Source organism: Crocuta crocuta, unplaced genomic scaffold (genome assembly GCF_008692635.1).
Source record: "Crocuta crocuta isolate KB4526 unplaced genomic scaffold, BGI_CrCroc_1.0 scaffold72, whole genome shotgun sequence".
NCBI classification, from domain to species: domain Eukaryota; kingdom Metazoa; phylum Chordata; class Mammalia; order Carnivora; family Hyaenidae; genus Crocuta; species Crocuta crocuta.
The window spans coordinates 8,637,908-8,657,894 of record NW_027529427.1 but is presented as its reverse complement, the minus strand read 5'-3'; the positions used below and the strand labels follow the sequence as shown (position 1 = coordinate 8,657,894).

General features: G+C 44.3%; 1 protein-coding gene across 12 annotated transcripts in view; it reads right to left on the bottom strand.

Moving 5' to 3' along the window:
• Positions 1 to 19,987, bottom strand: part of CACNA1C (calcium voltage-gated channel subunit alpha1 C) — a 654,628-nt gene that overhangs the window by 163,416 nt on the left and 471,225 nt on the right. For all 12 annotated transcript variants that reach the window (XM_077759249.1, XM_077759252.1, XM_077759241.1 and 9 more), the window contains exon 9: positions 15,721 to 15,893. In XM_077759249.1, the coding sequence (XP_077615375.1) occupies positions 15,721 to 15,893 (173 nt within the window). The remainder of the gene's footprint in view (positions 1 to 15,720; positions 15,894 to 19,987) is intronic.

Genomic DNA, 19,987 nt, shown 5'->3' with positions numbered 1-19,987 from the left:
CTCTCTGGCCCAACCCCTCATTTTATCAATAAGGAGACTGAGAAGGATTAATTGCCAGTTGGTAATTGAGTGGGACGTAGAAGCCAGTGGCTTGTTTCTCTCAGGCTCCTATCAGCATCACTATAACACGTGGACTACTCCCACCCCAAACTCTGGCATCCTGTTAGGAGAGAAAGGTGAGGGCCATTCATCTCACATTGCTGCACTCTCAACTCGTCTCACCAAGTGGCATGACTGTGTGGATTATGCGATTAGGGAAACGATAATGAAAATATATACCATCCGAGAGGCTCAAAAAGAAGCTCTACAATTTTTACTAGAGCTTGGGATCTTCCTGGTGAAAACCTAGGCAGTTTTGCCTGATTGTCAGCAAACGACCACTGCAACTTCACAGTCACTGCCAAATGGCAGAACAGGGTGTGGGTTGAGGGGCTTAGGATCCTCTACCATTGGCATTACTTTTCACGCCAAGAAGAGGCTTTCCCCTCAGGTGATAGCAGGGATCTTTTCTTCTGCCTGTGCTAGGCACAGCAAACATGGAGCCAAACTTCTCATCATAGCTGAACTCACCTTACTGAGTCAAGTAATAATATATACAATGAACCTCCAACTCTGAATATTTCTGACAAGAAAGGGGTCCTCAATTTTTTCTTGTCCATGTGTAAGGTGTGTATGTGTGTATGTTTGTGTATATGTCTGTGACTATACGTAGGTGTTGCAATTTCAGAGAATTTTGTTAACATAATAACTGGCCTGATACTGGATACCATTATCATATCTCATGAGTCATTGAAATGAGATACAGTGGTTGGACAGGCTGATTTGAAGCCTGGAATTGGGAAGGTAAACAAAGGCTTTTCCCCTTAAAGCCCGCCTGTCAAGCATATAATTAAGGCTTTCCATCTCGTCAGTAAGTCGTCGAGAACAAATCTATTATATCATACCCAAGCAAAGCACAGACAAGTTCCAGGGCAGTTGTAATAATTCTTTAACAGCTTTGAGCCTGTGTTTATATTTTCTCTTGACCTCTAATCTTGGAATGCTTGTGTTCCGGCATATGAGCCACTGTGAAGCCCTGTGCGTAAGATTTAGGGTATGTTAGTCAAAACCAGCTTTATGCTTGGCAGATTAATTTTAGAATATCATTTAGGGAGCATCAAAGGCTTTTTAGCCCAGATGTTTAAAAAGTATCTTAATACTCATACTTTTTGGTAAAAAAATAAAAATAAAACAAACCAACACCAAAGGACCTTATCAAAACTCGAATACGTATTTTTGGAAAAGACAAATCTTAAACTTCTTCCATCAAAGCTCTATCTAATGAATCATCCCTGCAGATCCTCGAAGCGGGTAATTTTGGTCAGTCTGATGAACTAATATGAATTAAGTCTATATTGCAAAGAGTATATACTAGTATGAATCTGAGTACATGGCTAAATCTTTCTTTCTCTTCCTTTTTTTCTCCTAAGCTATCTGGAGATCTCATCTGGAATAGGACATTTGACTCTTTCACTCTGATCTTCTGCAGGAGACCATTCATTCACAGACTATATTTTGCGAATAGGGTCTTTACTGCAAACACATTTTTTCTTGCTTATCCTCCCCTTTGAGAGGGGTGATGCTGAATGTCATGACATGTGTGTGTCCTGCTGGTGGATCTAAACTGGGAGCAAGGGTAAGAAAGTTTATGGGCTTTTCAGGGAAGTCCAAAGGTAGGCCTAAAGTCAGATGTTTGGAAATGGAAAATAGCGGTTGTTCTGTTCTGGGAGGACTGTGCCCAGTTCCCACTATGTTGCCTTTGAGCACATTCTATGCTCTGCCCTAAGAGCGTTAAAACCTACATGCATCTCTGAGAGAAAGTAAGTTTGTAAGCACCATGAGCGGGGAGGAAATCTGCCCTTTGCTGTCTTCAGGAAAGAAGCCAATCTTATAGGAGATAGGGGCCTATAGAAATCACCCAGATGCTTCTCTTAGCGCCCACAGAACTTATAGTTGGGTAAGGCATGATTGGATGCCATATGGCTCTGCCCAGAGACCGGGAGATAAACTCAGTGACTTGGAGATCCCTTTGTACCCCGGGACTTTAGGATTCTGTGATTTCCGGATTGTGTTGGAGCCTTCCACTTGGCTTAAGAAGGAATCCACAGCCTAGTACAGGGACACACAGAAAGGTCACTGCAATGGACTGAATGTTTGTGTCACCCCAAAGTCATATGTTCAAATCCTAATCCCAATGTGCTGGTATTCGGAGGTGGGACATTTGGAAGTCATTAGGCCATGAGTATAGAGCCTTTAGGATTGGGATCAGTGGCCTTAGAAGAAGAGGTCAGGGAGAAGGCTTGTGCTCTTTTTACCATGTAAGGACACAGCAAGAAGACAACTCTCTATAAACAGGAAGAGGACCCTTCCTAAGAACTTGACCATGCTGGCACTCTGATCTTGGACTTCTAGCCTACAGAAGTATGAGAAATCAATGTCTGTTGTTTGTGCCATGCAGCCTATGGTACCTGGTCACAGTAGCCCAGATGGAGGCAGGAATAATGCTTAACCTGACCAGCCCTCTTGCTCCAGCTTTACCTCTTCTTCTTGCCTTAAGCCCAGCTGAATACTGATATTTTGCTTTTTGATTTTAAGAGTTCCATCCATCTTCCCAAGGGACCACCCTTCTATTGAGCAAGTCCCTTAGGGCGATTCTCTGTTGTTCCCGACCAGGCTCTAGTCCTGTCCCACTAAACACAAGGCTTAAATGCACACTGATCATAATGATTAATAGTCCAGCACTTACAGCAGGTACTATAGTTATTTAAGAGGATGAAATCTTTCCCATTATATGGGAGCATAAATCTCTTCTGAAAACACTGTAGTTATCACCAGAGGCATGTGCATTTCCATTTGATTAAGTAATCCTGAAGGATAGAGCCATCAAAGCCCTATGTTTGGGATTGTTACTAAACTTTTTTCCCCCCATAAGTTACTTAATCATAAGGGCAGGGATTAAATGAGGCAGAGTCACTTGAATTCTACACATGGAACCTTTCAGGGTAAAGGGACTGCTTTTTGGTGTGTTTATAGTCATGGATAGAAACAAGCCTCGAATAGCAGGGGCCAAGTGCTGACAGGGCTCCAAGACACAAAAAACCAGCTCCCAGGAGGAGTCCCTCAGGGGGACACATCTGGAACCTGTAACCCCTCCACCATCTCTGGGTCTGGAAAAGCACTGAGGATTTATTCCAAAGACTCTTTGGTCTGTCAGCCCCCAAGACTGTCCTGGTGGATTCAGGAGATGGGTGGAAGGCCATCTTTACACTCCATTCCCTTTCTGTGACCCTCATCTTGGCCGTATCAGCCCCTGAAATGACCAACCACCTTGCTTTCAGCTTCTCCCTCCCTCCAACCCATTGTTCCCATCAAGTGCAAGGTGACCTTTAAGCAATGAACTCTTGTTTAAGTCTCTTCAGTGGCCCTTCCTTATCCCCAGGATAAAGTCCCTATCTGAAGCCCTCTGGCAACCAGGGCTGTCTTCCTTTTTGGATGGATCTTTGTACTCCCTGCACCCTGAAGTCAGGTCTTTTCCTTCCTTCCTCCTNCTTTCCATGATTTGGCTATTGTTGAGAGTGCTGCTATGAACAGTGGGGGACATGTGCCTAGGCATCAGCACTCCTGTATCCATCCCTTGGGTAAATTCCTAGCAGTGCTATTGCTGGGTCATAGGGGAGCTCTATTGTTAATTTTTTGAGGAACCTCCACACTGTTTTCCAGAGGGGCTGCACCCGTTTACATTCCCACCAACAGTGTAGGAGGGTGCCCGTTTCTCCACATCCTCGCCAGCATCTAGAGTTCTCTGATTTGCTCATTTTAGCCACTCTGACCGGCGTGAGGTGGTATCTCAGTGTGGTTTTGATGTGTATTTCCCTGATGTCCTCCTCCTCTTTTTCATCCTCCTATTACTCACCTCTATACTTGATATATGTGGCTCCCTCAGCTTACAGTGTCCATTCTCATCCTTTTTGCCTTGTGAGCTGCTTCCAGTCTGTGGGTAGCATAGTTCCTGATATGTGTCCACCCAACCCTAGTTGTGCTGCTTCCCTGGACGCTTAGCTAGAATATGTTTCCCAGCCCTTTGGAAACTAGCTGGAGCTGATAACTATTTTGGCCGATGAGACGGGGATGGCAGCTTGCCCACACTTTTAGGCTTGGCCTTCAAAGCTTCCTGGATGCCCCTTTACACTCCCTCTCCCTTCCTTCTTCTCCTGGCCACATGCAGGGGTGGAATAGCTGCCAATGGGAAGAAGCCTGGTCCCCAAAGGCTGTGTGGAGGTGAACATCCCCTCCTACTAATATCAAACCCACACTGAACTGTGTAGCAAGAAGTAATCTTCACTGTGTTAAGCAACTGAGACTTGATTTGCTTATGACAACAGCAAATTTGCTTATGCCTACTTCCTTGGGTAGGCAGCCCATCCACCCTCTTCCAAACCCTACTTCCTCTTCCCTGTATTTCTCCAGTACCTTGTTCATACCTTCAACTCACTGCTATAACCTATGTGTGCATCTGTCTCCTTAACTAGGTTGTAAGCCCCCTTAGGATACTAAATGTGTTTCTTTATCTTGGTATTCTGAGCCGCCAGTTGGTACTTAAACATGTGTTGAATGAATGCACAAATATCTCTCTAAAACGAGCATGTGTGACTCCACCAGGTCCTCCCAAACTGTTCACTACCATAAGGTCAGTGATCAGTTTCTGTGCCCCTTCTGCTGGCCTCCCATGCCACACACCCCGATGATGGAAATGCAGTACATGGTTAATCTCCCTCCATTACCAGATGATAATTTTCTACATCAGCAAGCATGATAGAGGCAGGAGCTGTCACTCCTTCTCCTTCACTAAAGCCTTGTGACAGATAATATATCTTGATGTGACATGGGGCTTTTATCTGCCAGTGTTTATGTGGAAGGAAGGGAGGGTTAGGAGCCAAGGGCAACTGTACTGTGGGTGGCTCAGTTTGGGGGCTGAGCACTGGTTATCAGAAGTGGGTCAAAGGGAAATTTAGGATGCTTCATCTCCCCTTTGATCCCTTTGCTGAGCTACTTCCAGCTCCCAGGTGTGTTGATCTGTTTGCAAAGCACCAAATTAAAATTGGCACTTTACTGGGTGCCTACCCTGGGTGAGGCTGAATGGGCAGATCCATTGGTCAAAGGGTTTTGTGGTTTGAGGCAGGTGACAAGACTTCTCCAAAAACACCACATATGAACTCTTCACTGTGAGGCTGTCCCCCCAGAGATCCTTCCTCTGGGCCTCTGTAATACCGAGGTTCCTGGGATTATCAGAGGCTTGGAAGCGATGACCCTGGAGCACTGCACAATCCTGCATTGTCAGAGACAAACTATATCATGTACCTCACAGTGGACTTGCCAAGACAGGAGAGTGGATGGTCAGTGAGCTAGAATTCCCTATTCCTGGAGCATTCGGGTTGACAACACTGTCCTCTAATTAAGTCCAAAAGGGGCCCTGAACTGAAAGAAATTCTGACATGTCATGTAATTTATGTTTTCTTTCAAGCAAGACTATTTATTAAACCATTCCAAATGGATGTGCTTTTTTTTAAAAAAAAAGATTAAACTTTTATTTTATTTTATTATTTATTTTATATTTTAAGTAGGCTCCATGCCCAGTATGGGGCTTGAACTCATGACTCTGAGAGCAACAGTCATATGTCCTACTGACTGAGTCAGTCAAGCATCATCCAAATGGACAGTTTTTTAAAAAGTTTTCAGAGAGAGAGAGAGAGAGAGAGAGAATCTTAAGCAGGCTCAATGCTCAGAGAGGAGCCTGACACGGGGCTAGATCCCACAACTCTGGGATCATGACCTGAGCCAAAATCAAGAGTTGGATATTCAACCAACTGAGCCACCTAGCACTCCCAAGTGGACAGTTTTTGATCTCAGTTAACATTTCTTTTTTTTTTTTTGCTTGAGTAAGATAATGCTATCACTTCCTGTCATGCTTCAAACATAGTTCTTATAATCATAAAGCTCATCCTTTCTCTCTTTCTTTAAACATCAAACCCATGTCCCTTTATGTTAACATTTAAGATCAGTTTTCTCTGCCACTTTCTCCCTTCTGCTGTCCTCTCCTCTCCTGCTTTTCTCTCTCTATCTTGCTTTGTACATTTGACTGAAGGTAATAAATGCTGTAAGGAAGGAGATGAAGAGGTTATTCTGGCCTCTGGGGGGTTAGAGGAGCCCTCTTCTGGCTGGAGGAGGAGGATAGTCACCACATTACTGAGGGGAGGGATCATGGTATAAGAAATACATAAGATTAAAAAGAAGTATAGTACAGGGTCAGCAGAACTGGACCCAAGGCTACTACCTGAGGTTAGGTGCAACATACAAGCTATAGGACATGAAGAAGTGAACTTTTCTGAGCTTCAGTTTTCCCATTTATAAAATGGGATATGAATACCCACATAAGATGATCTTGGGGAAGATTAAATGAGATAATCTATGTCTTTCCCTCCTTGCATGCAAGGAAAAGACAAAAGACGTGTCCCCGTCATGCCCTTAGCCCTGTCCTGCCTCAACCAGGAGGGCCCATAGAGAGCTGACATATGTCCACTATCCAATCTCAGAATCCAAAAAGCACAAGCTGTGGGACAATGACTCCTTCTCAGGGAGAGAATGTGGGAGTGAGGGATCTCACCCCCTTGCTCCATTGATCATCTAGCTTTTTCTTACAGTGGGTCTATAATTCTACCTCTTTCCAGCTGTTCATCTAGGCCCACCTTCTTTTTTTTTTTTTTTTAATAGTTTATTGTCAAATTAGTTTCCACATAACACTCAGTGCTCATCCCCACAAGTGTCCTCCTCCATGCCCATCCCCCCCCCCACATCCATCAGTCCTCAGTTTTTGTCAGCATTCAAGAGTCTCTCATGGTTTGCTTCTCTCCCTTTCCCCCACCATTTCCGCCCTTCTTCTCCCCCTTGTTCCTCCGTCAAGTTCCTCCTAATCCTCCTATACGTGCAAACATATGATATTTGTCCTTCTCTGCCTGACTTATTTCGCTCAGCATAACACCCTCAAGGTCCATCCATGTTGCTACACATGGCCAGATTTCATTCTTTCTCATTGCCATGTAGTATTCCATGGTATAGATAAACCACATCTTCTTGATCCATTCATCTGTTGATGGACACTTAGGCTCTTTCCATGTTTTAGCTATTGTGGAGAGTGCTGCTATGAACATTGGGGTACATGTGCTCCTATGCATCAGCATTTCTGTATCCCTTGGGTAAATTCCTAGCAGTGCTATTGCTGGGTCATACGGGAGTTCTATTGTTAGTTTCCTGAGGAACCTCCACACTGTTTTCCAGAGGGGCTGTACCAGTTTACATTCCCACCAACAGTGTAGGAGGGTGCCCGTTTCTCCACATCCTCGCCAGCATCTAGAGTTCTCTGATTTGCTCATTTTAGCCACTCTGACTGGCGTGAGGTGGTATCTCAGTGTGGTTTTGATTTGTATTTCCCTGATGAGGAGGGATGCTGAGCATCGTTTCATGTGTCTGTTGGCCATCTGGATGTCCTCTTTGGAGAAGTGTCTGTTCATATCTTCTGCCCATTTCTTCACTGGGTTGTTTGTGTTTCGGGCGTGTAGTTTGATGAGTTCCTTATATATTCTGGATATTAACCCTTTATCTGATATGTCATTTGCAACTATCTTTTCCCATTCCGTTGGTTGCCTATTAATTTTCTGGGTTGTTTCCTTGTAGGCCCACCTTCTTAACCCCTAAATCATTTCTACCCAGACTTCCAATGATGATATATTCCCTGAGGGCCTACCCTGAGTATGGCTAAGATTAGACAAAGGGTATTTGGCCAAATGGGTAGCGATTTAGAGATATAAACTTTAATATTCTTGATCCGAAGACATGAATTCAATTCAATCTTTTTTGGAGGGGGGTAGTCTCTTAATTATAAATCATTGTCCTGGATGCTGAGTGAGAGAGTGAATAAGAAGTTATAAAGCATATTTTCTGCCTCCCAAGAGCTTTCTGTACAACAAGAGGGCTGGGCCATCCCTACTCACACTGGTGAAGCAATGGAGAGGTCAAGAGTGTCTGACAGTGCATGTCCTAAGAGGGAGAGTCTGGGGGGACTGAAGATGTGTTCTTGGTACTGAGCTGGTAGGCAGGGTCAGAGCAAGTGATTGAGGTGAGGAGGGAAAGGGTATTTTAGGGAGAGATGCATGAAAGTCCAGAAGCAAGAAAGTAGGCAGGCCAGTTTAGAAAAAAAAAAAAAAAAAAAAAAAAAGAGTAGTCTAGTTTTGCTGAAGGGGAATAGGGAGTGATACGCTCAAGCTATTGACTGGGATAGATCAGAGGTGCTGGCAATACTAAAAGAAGATGATTAGGCTTTATTTTGCAGCTGTGCAGAGATATTCAAAGCTTTCAATCAGGAGACTGACATGTCAACTCTAGAAATATGAATTTGGCCACATCATGCAGGGTGTGTGGAAGTGGGGCTGGGGGCAGAGCAGCCAGGTGGCTACTACCTGGGGGAAGAGAGGTGGAGAGAAAGGGAAGGACAGGGCAAGGGGACTCTCCATGGAGGGGGAACTGATAAGACTTGGCAGCTGACTGAATGGAAGAAGGATCCATTCAGGAGTGGGGAGAAAGAGGGAGGAAGAAGACGCCCTTCTGGCCCAGTAGACGAGAGGGTAGGGAAGTTGCTAGAGACAGAAGAAGGCTTGGAAGATGCTGGTTTGGGTTGGGACCCTGGCTGGAAGGCAGAGGATATTCTCCCCCGGGCACTTGAGAAGAAGTGGCCTTCCAGGCTCGGGGGCCCCACTGAAGACTCCTGGCCTGCTCAGTCCTTTAAGAGCTAACAGCTTCTTTGCTCTGCCCCTGCTGGGTGCATGGTTGGCCAGTGATCCCAGGAACACAGCTCCCACTCATCTCTGGGAAACCACAGCATTGCCTAGCAAGTGCCTGGCTGGGTGTTTGCTGCCAGGGTGCTAGATCTAAAAAGGTGTAAGAAGCCCTCTTCTGGTACATTTCTCAGCTGGTGTTGACTATATTCTTCACTGTAAATGTAACCATTTGTCTTCTTGTTGGGTGTAGCTGATTTTTTAGCAGGAACGCCCCTAAAGACACAGCCCTGTGTATGTTCTTATGCTCCCCCAGCCTGCCTCTTTCTGCTTCATATGTCATCACCACAGAGCCCTGGGCCCTGCAAGAATGCAGCAAGCTTCCTTCTGTCTTGAGTGGGTGCTGTGAACTGGGAGTCTCCCTGAGTGAGTGGGGGTACGGGGTAGGGAAGTGGTGCATACGTGCCTCCAGAGCAGGAACACTTATTAACTTGTAACTTCACATACCACTTAGGCACCTTTACACTGACCTAAGGCTGGTCATGGGCAGGCCATCAAAGTCTGTCAAATGCTATGTGGCTTTTACTTCTCCATTTGTCCAGAAGCATACAGCCATCATTCATTGAGAAGACTGTCATGGCTCAAGGTTAGCAAGTTGTACCTCAAACTGCTTTTGCTGAAGAAGTGTATGGCAGCTCACTGAGGTTGCTATGCCCAACTTCTCACTGTATATTCAACACCACCTTCCAGGTAGTTCTTCCACTGCTTCCCAGCCTGTGACAATAGCATCTACAGACTTGCAGGGCCAGACAGCACAGCATCCAGATCGTGCTCCAAAGGCAGATGGCTACCTCTGGAAACCTGTGCCTGGGTCAGTATCACACACAATGCTGCATCCGGGGATATCAGTTACCACCAGATCTGGAGAATCCATGAAATAATTGCACTGCAGAGCCCCAGTGTATAGCAACTCCCACTACACAGCATCTTCAGGGTATAGCTCTCTCTCATTTCTTAAGAGCTCTCCACACCTTCTCATGACACTGCAATCATACTACCTTGCCACTGTCCTTGCTTACGTGAGTTCCATGCCCACTTGCCTGGCTTCAAATGGCACTTTGTAAGAGTGGAGAATGACTCAGAGCTAGTGGAGAACAGATATGAAAGTACTCTGAATGGGAGTCATCAATGATGCCACAAGAAAGTCACTTCTGAAGAGACAGCACAAGGAAGCTGGTGGTGGTTGGAGCTTCTCTGTTCTAACAGCCCAGGAAGAGGTGGAAGATATTTTGGCAAAACTTGCTTATGGACATGTACTCAGAAACTCTTGTAAATCACTTGCATTATATGTGCAGTAGTATTTCCAAGCCTGGTGATTTCAGGGAGTAGGGAATTAATTCACAGAGTGAATTAAGAGAAGCTGTCTAAGGACCTCACAGTGTAGCCTAGCAAGCATGCGAAGAGGGGGACACATCCCAAGTGCCATGGGAGCACAGAGGGACGGTTGGGGAGAACCATCTGACAAAGCTTCTGTGAGGAGCACAATGGTGTGGCGGAGAGTCCTGATGGTCAATCAGGGGACCCAGCTCTCCAATAATCAGTTCAAGTGAGCTATTCCCATCTTGGACTCCAGTTTCTTCACCTTATCTTTAAGGCCACGTTCCAACACTAGAGTTTTAGGGCCCTTGTTAGGACCAGCTGGGAGTTAACAGGGGTGGGGGAGTGGGAGTTATCTGGTATCTTCACAGTCCACTGTCGTGAGCAGCATGGGATCAGGATGGTCCTCTCACACATGGTAATTAAAGGGTACAAAATAAGGGGTGGCTCAGTCGGTTAAGCGTCTGACTTCGGCTCAGGTCACGATCTCACGGTTCTGGGTTTGAGCCCCGCATCGGGCTCTGTGCTGACAGCTAGCTCAGAGCCTAGAGCCTGCTTCAGATTCTGCATCTCCCTCTCTCTCTGACCCTTCTCTGCTCATGCTGTCTCTCTCTCTCTCAGAAATAAATAAAACATTAAAAAAATTAAAAAAAATAAGAATGGAGTCAAGGAAAAAACAGTTGTTTATGTTTCATCTCATGCAATCTGAGCCAGATGCTTGGTGGGATTCTGTCATAGAAATCTAGACATGTGGTAACCCCTGACCATAAGCTAAGTCCAGGGTAAATACTGACTATGTGGATTAAAATGTAAAAAAAATAAAAAAGTTGAAATAATGATGCACATGCCCTTGACATGTGTATAATGTAAATCAGTGATATTCAGATTACTGCTCTTCAGCCACATGGGGCCTTTTTGTGGGCAACCTGCTGCTCTCATAAGTCCTCAGATTTCTGTATTTCAATAACACACTATCCCAGACTCTGCGGGGCACGTAGCAGTCACGCGGCTCTATCGGGTGATGATGATTGCAAAAGTGGCTCCCGAGTCACATAACTGAATACCACTGGTGTAAATATTTAATCCTGCTTATCTATGTGGAAATTCAATGTTTCGGTTCCACCGTCTGTCTGTCTTTTATATGCTCATCCACATAAATGTCTGTCTTAGACTGCAAGCTTTAGAGGGCTGGGACTGCATTTAAATTGTCTTAATGATGTGAGACAGAGATTCCCGTATGGGTAGATATTTAATAAATGCATTTTTTGATCTTGAGGAGGAAAAAGAAAGAAGAAATTTCTGACTTTATCTCTTTCTCTATGGCTTCTCTCTAATGACTGGCCTTCTATTAGATTTGGCATTGAAGCTAGAAAATGGGCCCGGTCCCTTGGAGCAGCACATCTCTACTGATGACAGTAGATGGGCTCTGTGCAGCAGTGATAGCTTTCTAAGTGATGCCTTCAAGAGGGATGCTCATTGCTGCTTGGAGGGAGAGGGAAGGCCTCCACATTACCCTGGTCTTTACCCAAGAGGAGCAGGGCTTGGATGCCAAGACCCATGTGGCTGTCTGCTTTGGAAGTGACACAGAAGCCACAGAGCACAAGCCTGCCCCCTGCTTGCTTCTCCTCTTTTGGGCCCGGAAATAGCTCTTGAATGTGATTTTCTCCGCCTAAGGCTGTCTGTAACCAATCACAGAGGTAACGCCTAGTACCGAAATGACTATAGATGGGAATACAATGCAAGGCTGGCCTTTAGGCACTAACCTCTTTAGGACCACATGCAGGCTGGATTACATGAGTCTCCTCTTCTCCCTTTTCTGGAAACCCTTAAGTGGCTGACAGTTAGGTCATGCCAACAACAGAGGGTCTGCAAACAATGCTTGATACCATCTGTGAAGTAGCTAGACTCAAGAGACTCATGAAAGAAGACTCTGATTTGCCCTCAACCTATGACCCTCACCACTGCACCCACTTGCTCTTGCTGAGGCACTGGTGACCTCCACATTGTTAAGCCCAATGATCTGCTTTCGGTGCTCACTTTGCTTGACCTCTGAGCAGCATGGAGCCTCCTTCACTTTTTCTGCTGTATGTCTGGCTGTACCTTTCTAAGTCTCCCTTGGTTGTTCTTCCTCGTCATCCCTGTCTCCAAACATCTCTGGGGCCCAGGTTCTTGGAATGCATCTCACTTCTGTCTATACCACACCCTAGTATGGCAGCCAGGCTAATGTTGACTCTGCAAATTATAATTCTGTCCCAGATTTATCCCAGTTGTTCACTCAACATCTCCACGTGGAAGTCTAACAGGCATTTCAAACTGAAAGGTTCATTATGGTTTTCCTGATACTCCTGCACTGACATCTTTTCCTCTCCCCATCTTCCCTTTATCAATAAATGAGGACTCTACTCTTACTATTTTGAGGACAACCACCTTGGGATCTCCCTGGCTTCTCTCTCTCTCAAACATCCCATATCTGATATGTCAGCAAATGCTGCCATTCTAGACTCTTGACTGCATCACATTATGCCACCAGGATAAGACAGCACTATCTCTTGAGGCTGTAGCCTCCTACCTGGCTCCCTGCTTCACCCTTACTCACCTTCATTTCATTCTGCACATGACAGCCAGGGGAATCCTGTTAAATACGTGTAGGTCTTGTCTTTTCTCAGCTTGAAACCACCTGATGCTTCTTCCTGGTTCCCCTCTAGTAAAAGTCCAAATTCTTACGATGATTTTCATGATCTATTCCTTGGTTAACCTTGGGCCTCATCTCTACCAATGTCCCTGTTATTCACTCCTCTCCAGTCACATTAGCCTCCTTTCTGTTCCTATGTCAGCCATCCTTCTGCTTCAAGGCCTTTCCATTGGCTGTTCCCTCTGCCTGGAAAGCTCTTTCCCCAAATATCTGTATGGTTCATTTCCTTACTGCCTTCAGGTCTTTATTCAAATGCTACCTTCTTGGTGAGGTATTTCTTGGCCACCTCACCTAGAGTTGCAACCTCTCAACACTTCTGTCTCCCTCTCACTCTTTTATCTTTCTAAACAGTACTTACCACTCTATGACATACTAGTTAATTTATATTACTAGTTAATTATATTACCACTAGAATATAATTTCCATGAGGGCAGGGAGTTTTGACTATTTTGTTCATTGCTATAGCCCTAGTGCCTAACTCAGTTCTTGGCACAGAGTTGCCCTTAATTGATGGGTGGACAGATGGAGGGAGGGAAGAATGAATGAACTAGAATATATTTTGTATATAATTTCACTGGCAACATCATTTACTCTAATTACTTAGAGAAATGCTACCCAACTATGCCCTTCCTGTTGTCTTCCCAACCTCTGTTCCTTCTACTTCCTCAGTGGTTTTGCAGATTTTCTTAGAAAAAATGAGTAATTGGACCCCCTCTAGGTAAGCCCAGCTACCACGGAATGTGCCATTGAACTGTCCCTGTGCTGGAGATAGCTCTGTCTCACAGGTGCCAACCACCAGTGGCATCTTGTAAGTGCTGACAGGGTTTCTGCCCGGAAGTTGCTAAAGCCATTGATGAAGAGTGATATATTTTTTTTCTCTTAAAAGACTACTTAATTTTTGAGCTGAAAAGCATTGGCAAATACACTAACCTGTAATCTTTTAACAATTTCAAAGGCTGGGTGCTACTTTAATTGAAACACACATGTAATTTGTAGCAGCATTTCTCTCCTCCTATTTGTTTGGAAGGGCAAACTATGAAGAAGAGAATATAGTTACTAAGCCATAGACTTGCCTTTTCTGCAGATCTGTTAGATTGCCAATTTCTTAATAATTTAATCACATCAACTCTGCTTTTAATTGGACTTCCCCAATAGACAGTCCTTTGGCTCCGTTTTCTGGCTCCATTCCTAAGTCTCTCACATTCACTTCATTGCAAATGTCTATTTTACTCTCTATATCTTGCTTTTTTGATACTTATTCCCTGCCTCATCCCCCAGAATGGTTCTACCACCATCTCCACAACTGAACGAGCCAGGTTCCTATTCTGTCCTTCCAGGACAGGTTGGCTGAGGATGAGAAGCAGATCCAAAAGTCTCCTCCAGCCATGAGAAAAGAGGACAAGGTGAGAAGCACAACAGTCTCCAGTGTCTGATTTCATCCATGTTTGAGCTTATGAAAATTTGGCAGAGACCTTGTCCACTGGGGTAGGCAGTTCAGTATGCTCTTCCCAAAGCTTAGCCAGATTGTAGGTAGATGAGTCTTGTCAATGTGATCTGCTCCAGCAGCAAAGAATACTTCCTACTGGGAAATCCTTGGAACTTATGCCCACTTAATGTGCAAGGCAGGAAGCAGCATACTTCTTCATGGAAGCTCCTGCTTTAGCCAGAGAACAGGAGAACCAAATGTCTATGTGGATGGCAATTGATTTCTTAGCAACTAGTGTGTATTGCACATTTTTAATAACATGGGAAGAAACCCATTAATGTTCATCAACATTAATCATGAGTTAGGTATTCCACCCTGACTCAAGGTGAAGAGAGGAGCCAAGATGTCATTTTCCTGTGTCTTTAAGGTAAGCTTCTTTGTCCCTTACAGGACAACTTATCTATTCACCAAACCATTCAGTCCACTAACTATTCAGCTACTCCACAGTACCACCAACAGTATAAAATTAGGTGCCAGGTATTTTTTCAGAAAGATCCTCAATGGCATTATGGCTCACTGTTACAGTCCATCAAAGGTGTTGCCTTCGAACTTGCCAAACTACTTAGTAGAGAATAAAGGTCTCTTTAGGTTGTTAATTTATGTTGTTACCAGTCCTTTGTTGTTTATGTGTTTTAATTTTGTATTTTCCCCTTGAGCAGAGTTATTAGAAAGGGAATAGTTGATAGATGATAGTTAAATCAGCCTCTGAAATGAGGGTGCAGACATTCTGTTCTTTGTTCACATCTTTGACTGTTTTCTTCTCTTTTCCCTGCACCTGCTCCTTCTCCCAGATTCCTGATTAGAACTTAGTTACTAATGAGTAGAAACATAAAGAAATCAACGGGGGAGGAGTTTGAACACAATGGACATAATTAATGCCTGTTCACAAGGACAAGAAACTAGATTCACATGTTAGACACACACACGTGTGTTAGGATATATGTGTACACACGATTCCTACACCATAGGGATTTAAAAACTCTAATGGGAAGACTGTTATTTAACCCCTGCCCAAAGATACGGAGCCTGGAGGAGGATGTCCATTAAAAAAAAATGGTCCATCAAAATCTCAACTGTCTTTTAGACTCAGATTCTAAAAGGAATATGAGGTTTTACAGATCAACAGCTATTATTTCCCATCTGCGATTGATTTCTATGAGCAGAAATGATTGCAATCAGTGCTACAAATGTTGCTCCAGGTAGACAAACTATAAGGACAAACTGGTGGTAGAAGGTTCACTGTTTTGGCCCCTATCTCCTCCCTCTCCCAGAACCCAGCCCAAGACAGGACAGTTGCTCACTGTTTCGGGGCTTCTCTTCATCCATGCCTTCGTCCTCATTCTCGGGGTCGATGTCCTCTGCCTGAGTGATCCAGTCCAGGTAGCCCTTCAGGTCCTCTTCCAGCTGCTGCTTCTCTCGCAGCTTCTGGAAATCTCCCCGAGCCTTGGCCTTCTCTCTCTCTTTGGAAAACTCTCTGGCAAGAGAGAGTGGAGTGGCAGAGCAGGGGAGTGCACGGAGGAGGAGGGCCATGTGGGTGGGAAGGAGAGATGGAGATAAGAGGAAACAAAGGGATTAGTTTCTTCTCTTTGCACCAGGAGACCTGCCCACCTGCCCCTGCTTCCTACAGACAGCTTTCTCTCATCCCAGGCTTTGTCTTCACGCTCACATAAACAGAAAGTCACCGAAGCAGACATTCTTGACACAGGCCACCAGAGTACAAAGGAATGGATGAAGTCCATTTCCCTTATTTCCATTTCCCTTACTATTTGCCTTTTAATAGTGACTGTTCTCCAGTGGCCTGGAAACCCTTTTCAAACAGTCACTAAAAACCTCCACAATAGTTATGGACCATGCACTTTCATTCTCCCTTGGAATTGGGTGGCCACTGGAAAATCTTACAAGCATCTCCAGCTGACAAAGGCGTTAGGACCGGTGGTGTGCCGAAGCCCACTCACCCGCATTGGCTCCTGGGAGCCTACCGTGCACTGCTCTTTGCTGCTCTAGCTTCACTGATGTCTCCTTGTGGCTTGAAATTGGCCACGGTGGGAATATTTACACCATGGAAATTGGCAAAATGCTACAAACTAGGGCTTTTTCTCCCCACAAAGAGCGGATTGGTAAATATTTACCAGCACACCACTGACTTAAGGCCCAGGAGGTTTAACCTCCTCAAACTCTATTTATTACTAGAGTTTGTTTTGCCACGTTTAACATGCCTGGAAGGATTTCTAATCTAGAGAAAGTTCTTCCCCACAAGGAGACAAATGAGGACTCCAGACACAAGAAAATGTCCTGGGGGCTGCCCCTTTGGTTAAAAAAGAAATCTATTCAGAATGGAAAAATATATAAAAGCAAGATGATATAAAAGTTAAATGATGCATTCAGTTTAAAGTAATAATGAGTAGAAATTGGAATTGGATTGGGATATGCTGGAAGAAGAGCCTACTGAAAAATTTCTGAGAAAATCGGTATTTCTTTCCTAGTTCCTGATTCTGTTCTTATTTTCTCTCTGACTTCAAATTCACTTTTTGGGCAAGGAAGGGGCTGGCAGCAGAAGGTAATATTCAAGAATGCTAGTTCTCAACTCTTAATGCCTTTTCTTCCAAAATAGGACTATAGGAGCATTTTGTTCTTTGATATTCAGTCTATGGAAAATGGGGCCCTTAGTGATGTATGTTTGTGTGTGTGTGTGAGAGAGAGAGAGAGAGAGAGAGAGACATGTACTGGGCATCTTGGTTAGTTCACAGAGACCTGATTCCTCCTTCTCTTACCAGTAAAGACCTAGTTCAGGCCAGGAGGCTGTAGCAATTACCTTGAAGGAATTTCTTGCACAAACTACACTAAGGAAAGGCAACTTGGAGGGAAGGACACAGCAACAAATCACAGAGGGACAAAAGCTCAGCTCCTGAATCCATTCAGTCCTGTAGAGGTGCCTCTATCACCACTCCCACTATCTATCTAGTATTTGCATTTTGCTTGTGTGGCTTCAGAGAGCACAGATTTTTAGCAATCCCCATTTTTATGGTGAAAATGGGTTAGGACGGGGAGTGGTCTAGGGAATTTTTTAATTGGGAGATGTGGGGGCTCTCAAGCTAATGAGTTTTCTTGAACTGCTGTCTTAATGATGCTCTGCTTTGGATGGAATTTTCTTCTTAAATTTGATTGAAATCCAATTCTAATTGGATTGAACTTGCTCTTTCTCCGGCTTCTTGCCAACTGGCGGGTACCTTCATTTTCTTCCCAGGGAGTTTAATGCCAAGGAAAAGGAGCCAGATTGACAGCTCAAAATGAAGATGGAAGCTTTGCCTTGCTTTGTTCCCTCCCTCCTTTTGCTGTTGGGGATGAGCATGGATAGGTCCCCTATATCTGGGCATACCACCTGGGCTATAAGCTTGTTCTCTGAAGATAACCACCTCATATGGTAGTTCCTTCCCCATGCAAATCCACTCCAATAGCTGTGCTTCCAGGACCCTTCTCTGGATTATCATTCTGCCCTTACACACGTGTATTCTCCATTCCTTTTCTGTGTAGTGGGTGTGGGGTTATAAGGTGACTGAATAGCTGTGGGTTCACTTTAGCTCTTTTGGATTATTTTCCAGAGGGCTCAAGTTATAGTACAAGACAACTACGCATCCTTCTGGAATCAGGAGAATAGGGTTGGGATCAAACTGGAGTAGGGACAATTAATCCAGTCCTATGTTATGGCATTTTCCCCATGGAAGGAAAGCTCACCATTCATACCCCAAGTCTCTGAGGAACTAACATAAACATCCATGAGGTTGTGTTGCAGGTGTGAAGGGAATGGAGAAGGGAATTGGATCTGAAGCCCTGCTGGCTCCCCTTGGCTCCTATAGAGTGAGGGGTATAACTAGGCTTGTGGCTGGATGGAAGGTGAGTCAAAGTTTCTCTCTCCAGACTCCATGCAGAAAGGGATTTTCTGGTTCTTTTTATCTCCTCACCTGGATGCCAGCCATGTGCCTGCTCTGGGGACTGAGCTAATGAAGACGTGAAGCCCCGGCCTGATAGGCTGTGCTGGGCCCAGGGACCAGAGATGGCCAGAAAATCAGTCATAGCCATGGCATTTGTCATAAGGCAGGAGCACAGCTCTTGCCAGCAATGGCCAACGTGAAAAATGAAAACACTGGAGCCAGTGTTCAGTAATGTAAAGCATGCAGAGGGAGATGCATGTGAAAAATCCAATCAATGCAGAAGGCTTGGTGGGGTTCTAGGCCCTCTGATGTTCAATATAGTTGATTCTCCTTATTTACAGATTCCATATTTGAGAATTTGTTTACTCGCTAAAATTTATTTGTAACCCCCAAATTGATACTTGTGCACCTTTGTGGTCATATGCAGATATGTGTGCAGCATGCGGTAAAATGAATCACACTCCCAGCCAAGGTTAAGCAAGGCAACACTCTGTCTTCGTTTCACCTCTTATACTGTAAACAAGTATACTTTTTATGGTCTCTTTAGTGCCATGTTTTTCATATTTCTGCACTTTTTGTTGGTGGTTTTTCTGTTAAAAATAGCACCCAAAGACAGTGCTGAAGTGCTGTCTAGTGTTCCTTAGTGCAAGAAGGCTGTGATGTGCTTTAAGGAAAAAGTACATGTATTAGATAAATTCCATTCAGGCATCAGTGATAGTGCCATGAGCACAACATTGATGAATCAACAATGTATATTAAATAATATGCCTTTCAACAGAAACACACATAAAATAAGGTTGTGTATTGGCTGGTTGACAAAAATCTTGTGACTAGAGAATCACAGGATCCTAGCCCTGTATTCCTTCTAAGAGTAATGGTTTAGTATTCATTAACTCAGTGTTCATGGTGGCCTCATAAAATGTAATGACACAGAAGATGAAAATGACTATAGATGTTGCTGTCTCTTCTGCTTTCACACACAAAGAATGCATGTCCTGGTATTTCTCTTGCTTCTTTCTGGGCCTAGACATTGTGTCTTAACTATGTGACATGGGCCAGGTATGCTATCAGATTGCAAAATGCCTGTCCACCAGCCCTGCTATTTTGGGGAGACATACCCATTTCCCAGTGGGAAAGCGGGCAGGATGGCTCTCCATCTAAGAGATCCTGAGTTCTCTGTCTACTGAAGGCACATGTCTGAAATCCTCTGTTTGCAACAACTTAAAACAAAGAGTGACCAGATTCCAGAGTCCAGGAACTTCTACCTGACTACAACTTAAGTACCATGTCAGGACTCTCAATGTCACTGCTTTAATTTTAGTAGTCTGGAGACAGATATTTCTGGAGAGAAAAGCAAATATTATCCAATTCTTGTCAGTGGTAATACCAGTCTTGTAAGCTTGTGAGGATCAATACATAATGAACACGAAACCATTTTGGAAGAAAATTCCATGAGATATATATTCTTTACACTGACTCCATCTGGCCTCATAAGGAATAAGATGCTCTGCATATGTGAACGTTCTAGATAAAGGATGCCTAACCCTCTGGTGACCAAAATTTCAGAATTCCTATTTTTTACTTTATAGAGTGTCATATTTTCTTCCTTCATGAACAGAACACTCCAAGCACAATTTAA